Genomic DNA, 4,858 nt, shown 5'->3' with positions numbered 1-4,858 from the left:
ATAAATACAAATCACAAATGATCATATTGAAGTATGTATATAAGAAATAGAGAAGAGCTAAATGAGTGAGTTTAATTCACACAAGATTCTATCATTTATTAATATAAATTTCTAAACACAATCTTTTAAAGTAACTAGGAAGATTATAAGATATCAAATAAATATAGAAACCTAAAAAGTAAACATTTAATATTTTAATTTTTAAAAGTAAAAAATTACATCGTAGATATTTATTTATTTTGACAAAACTGGACGAACCACTGTATATATAATTATTTTATTAAAAAATTGATTCAAAAAAGCTCAACCAGGAAAGAATCAGTAAGAAAACCCGGCATCGTAGCTCATATAAAAAGATCATCAATATTAACAACTATTTATATCGACAATTAATCGCTCAACCTTACAATTCAAAGATTATCCTTCGTCCCATATTTACAAGAATTTGAGCAATTCAATACAAAATATTCAGATTTTGACAATATTTAATCATAATTCAAAATATCAAAAATGTTTGCATAACCATTACACCATAGATATTATAAGTATCACATTCTAAACCTTCCCTCATCTCCACCTAGTATTCTAGACTATAAAATACAATTCATAGAACATTGTTGCCATTTGAGTGGCTGGTAAATAAGACACTTATACTTGTGTAGATCTATGATGTGGATGTATAAGAACTTTCATTGTTCCTTGAACCAATAATATATGTGCCTTTCGTATTGTCGAGAAAAGGTGAGATATCTATTGGTAATTGTGGAATTTTTGGTGTACCAAAATAAGTACATTTGATTGTATTCAATCTATCAACTATCTCAATCATATTAGGACGCTCTTGAGGTGATTCCCTTGTGCAAAATAGTCCAATTTCTACAAGTTGGGTTAGACATTCCATATTTATTGTTGTCTCATTTCCAGGGGCTATAAGAAGACAATTTTCCACCACATTGGAAATTCTATTTGGAAAATGCATTTCTATCCATTTTTGTAGATTGATTCCTTTAGTGAACATATCCTCGGTTGGTCTCCTCCTTGTCAACAACTCTAAAATTAAAATTCCAAAGCTGTATATATCTCCCTTTGTACAAGGCTTGCTTCCTAGTCCATATTCTATAATAACAAATAAACAAGGATGAATGACTCCTGAGATGTTCCAAGGCCTTGATGGTATGTAAGATAAACAAATAAATAGTGAAATGCAAAATTTAATAACAAGAAATACACACCTGGTGCAATGTAGCCAATCGATCCTTTAAGGGCATTTGTAGAAGTCAAAGAGTCCATTGAGTCACCAAAAATAAGGTTGCAAATGCCAAAATCTGCTATATATGAAGTCATGTCATCTCCAAATAGGACATTATTGGGCTTGAGGTCGCAATGAATCACTTGAATAGAGCAATAATGGTGAAGATATGCCAAACCTTCTGCTATCTCCATTGCTATTCTTATTCGATCACTCAAGTTCAATATGCATCCACCCCCTTCACAAGGATATAACCATCTCTCTAAATTTCCATTTGACATTAATGGAAGAATTAGGGCTTTAAAATTGAGGTTGGAGCAAACTGAAATTATTTTAATTACATTGCGATGTCGAACTCTCTTTAATGCACTGCATTCTCTACTAAAAGTTTGACGTGCATGTTCGTCTTGCAACTTGAAAACTTTAGCAGCAATATGCGTACCATCTTTTAAAATCCCTCTAAAAACTGACCCAAAACTACCAATTCCTAAAAGGTTTTCATCACTAAACCCGCCGGTTGCATCTAGAAGTTCTTTATATGAAACTTTTGGAGGCCATATGTTAAAAGAGGGTGTACCAGAATGTCTCCTTCTATAGGAAAATGCTACCAATGCAAGAGACATGATCAAAATTGCAATTCCAACTACAAGAGGAACAATTACCTTTTTAGAGATTGATGTTTGTTTGTGCTTGGAATGAGAGCATGGCGGCAAGTCTATCCATCCACCACAGAGACCTAAATTTCCCTTAATTTCTGAGGCATCAAGTGTTGCAAAAGCTCCTTCCTTTGGGACCTCTCCAATCAACTTGTTTGAAGAGAGATTTAGATGCTGGAGCACTTTCATCTTTTTGAAAGCCACTGGTATTGTACCTGACAAATTATTGCATGAAAGATCCATGGACTTGAGATTTTGAAGATCTGCTAGTGATGTAGGGATTGGCCCTTCAAATGCATTCCCAGAAAGATTAAGATATTCCAAGCCCCTGCAGCTTGCCATTGCACTAGGAATACCACCTGAGAAGTTGTTGCGAGAAATATCAATAGCTAGAATCATAACCATTTTGCTCATTTCTAAAATAGAACCTTGCAGTAGATTTCCAGAAGCATTGAAATAGAACTGGAGATTTTGAAGACCTGCAACTTCAGGGGGTATATTTCCGGTAAGTTTGTTGTGCGCCAAGTCCACCATTTCCAAAGTCTTACACCTTCCTAAACTAGCAGGTATTTTGCCTGACAGTTGATTGTGATTAAGTATAAGCCTTCTTAACTGCGGGAGGTCCCCAAAACTATCAGGAATCGGTCCCGAAAGCATGTTCTCTTTGAGTGACAAAATTCCAAGCCTTTTTAACTGACTCAGACTTTCTGGAATGCTTCCCTGTAAGCTGTTTACGCCCAGAGCTAATATTTCTAGATTTGGAAGTCTACCAAGTGTAAATGGAATGGTCCCATTGAATCTGTTTTCTTCTAAGGTTATTGTTGTCAAGTTTGTCAGATTACCGATTTCATCTGGTATGTTTCCCTCAATTTCATTAGAGTGCAATGAAAAAAAGTTCAGTGCATTTGAGAGGCGACCAACAGAACTGGGCAAGACACCAGTTAGATAATTAGATCCCAGATCAAGAACTTCCAAGCTGGAGCAATTAGTTAACACTTTAAGAATAGACAAACCACTGCTTCCACTAACCAAATGATTTTGCCACAAAACAAGTCGTCTTAGCTGCTGCAGTTTCCCAAATTCCGGGGGCACTTTGCCACTTAGTTGGTTCTTATCCAAATACACTTGTTGCACCTGAGTCCAATTACCCACTGACCTGGGTATCTCTCCGCTGAGTTTATTCTTCCACAAACGCACCATTTGCAACTCTTTCAGTCTTCCAAACTCCCATGGAATTGGACCATATAAGTTGTTATCACATAGCTGCAACGTTTGGAGACGAGTGCAATTTGAAAGAGCAGTGGGAATCGACCCTGCTAAGGGGTTGAGGCAAAGACTAAGCCAGGTTAGCTGACTAAGCATACCCAACTCGGCTGGAATAAAGCCTTTGAATTGATTTTCAAACAAATCTATTTGGCTTAAGGAGGACATATTTCCTAAGAAAGGTGGGACAATACCTGTCAATTTGTTTGCTCCTAATGCCATGGTTTCTAGATATGAAAGAAGACTAAACTCAGAGGGAATGCTTCCACTTAAATTGTTATATGTCAGAATTAGAGATTGTAAAGAACGGCAGTCTCCTAGAGAGGATGGAATGGGGCCTTCCAACTTGTTTCGAGACAATCGAAGGCTTCTCAAGCGAAATAGCCTTCCAAACTGATATGGAATAGGGCCCTCGAAGCTATTATTAGAGAGATCAAGTATTCTAAGGAAGGAGAGATTTCCCAGTAAGGGAGAGATGGTGCCAACTAACTCCATACCTGTGAGATTCATGGATACCACACGCTGTCTACGAGAAGAGCAGAGAATGCCAGTCCAATTGCAGAGAGTGTGATTGGGAGACCAATCAGACAAGGAATTATCCAAAAGCAGAGAAGCCTTGAAAGCCAAGAGAGATTGCTGATCAGAATAATTAGAAGGCTTTGCCATATGAACAGGCAGAGCAGAGAGACAGAAACAGAGTAGCAGAAGCAGATGAAGCACCGTTATCATCTTCATTCTTGGTTTGCTTTGCACCTAACTCCAAATGATACATGTATGGTATTAGGACTCAAGTTTGTCTTTAAATCTGGCGATGTAAAGAAGTTGAGAGTTTTTTAAGTTTTTAAGATGATGGTTATCAGTTTTAAAAAATACTAATTATAATGATTATAATAAGCAGGAGATACTTTTTCTAGAGAAGTCTATCATGTTGGTGGTTCACTCGGAGAATGATTAGAACAGTTATTGAAGGTTTATCTGATTTTAAAAAAGGGCACATGATATATTCTTTTTTATATGAAATATTGTCATATTGATATAAATTGTTTTCATTGAGATAAAAAATTTAATATATGAAAAATAAAAATATAAAATTTCTGCTGAAATGATTTATCAAGAAATTATTTTTTATTATAACATTCTGAAGTTGTTAACGATACTGAACTAAATTTGCTGAAGAAAAATATAGAGTTTACATAATATGAAAGGCAAAATGCCAATGAAATTAACCAACACTATTTGAAGAACTTCTAAAAATGTACAATTAATTAACGATAATATGCAATAATTACTACCTACTTGGTTTTGTAAATTACCTTTACTTATTAAGTATTATTTATTTTAATGAGAAATGGATTGTATAAGAAAAACATAGATTTATGAGTTCCACTCAAAATACTACACATTTAAATTTTGGTTGTGAATTAATTTTGTAGTACTGAATAAATTTTGCTATGGAGCCACACCTATGGTGAGTGAAAACACCTAGTACAAACAAATCAGAGCAATGTGTAGTGCTCCATTTCCAGGTTGGACACCAATGAGGCTAATCTCTAGACAAAATGCACTAAAGACAAAATAAAGTGAAACTTTTTTTCCAGATTCACGAAAACGTAGTGTTTTTTTTCTAATTTTTTTATTGTTTTCGACTACAAACTACACAGATCATGAAGATCAAATGCTGAAATTTTCA

At 35.0% G+C, this 4,858-nt stretch overlaps 1 protein-coding gene across 1 annotated transcript; it reads right to left on the bottom strand.

Moving 5' to 3' along the window:
- Nucleotides 1-664: 664 nt before the first annotated feature.
- On the bottom strand, nt 665-3,903 carry LOC149561448 (uncharacterized). Its single transcript, XM_089823791.1, has 2 exons — nt 1,233-3,903; nt 665-1,116 (listed from the first exon to the last, which is right to left on the bottom strand). Exons 1-2 carry the CDS (start codon nt 3,901-3,903, stop codon nt 665-667), a joined length of 3,123 nt encoding a protein of 1,040 aa, XP_089679917.1.
- Between the last annotated feature and the right edge of the window lie 955 nt (nt 3,904-4,858).

This window comes from Cupressus sempervirens, chromosome 4 (assembly GCF_028749045.1).
Source record: "Cupressus sempervirens isolate cs-2001-9-10 chromosome 4, ASM2874904v1, whole genome shotgun sequence".
NCBI classification, from domain to species: Eukaryota; Viridiplantae; Streptophyta; class Pinopsida; order Cupressales; family Cupressaceae; genus Cupressus; species Cupressus sempervirens.
The sequence above is the reverse complement of the archived record's forward strand: the minus strand, read 5'-3'. Positions and strand labels throughout refer to the sequence as shown.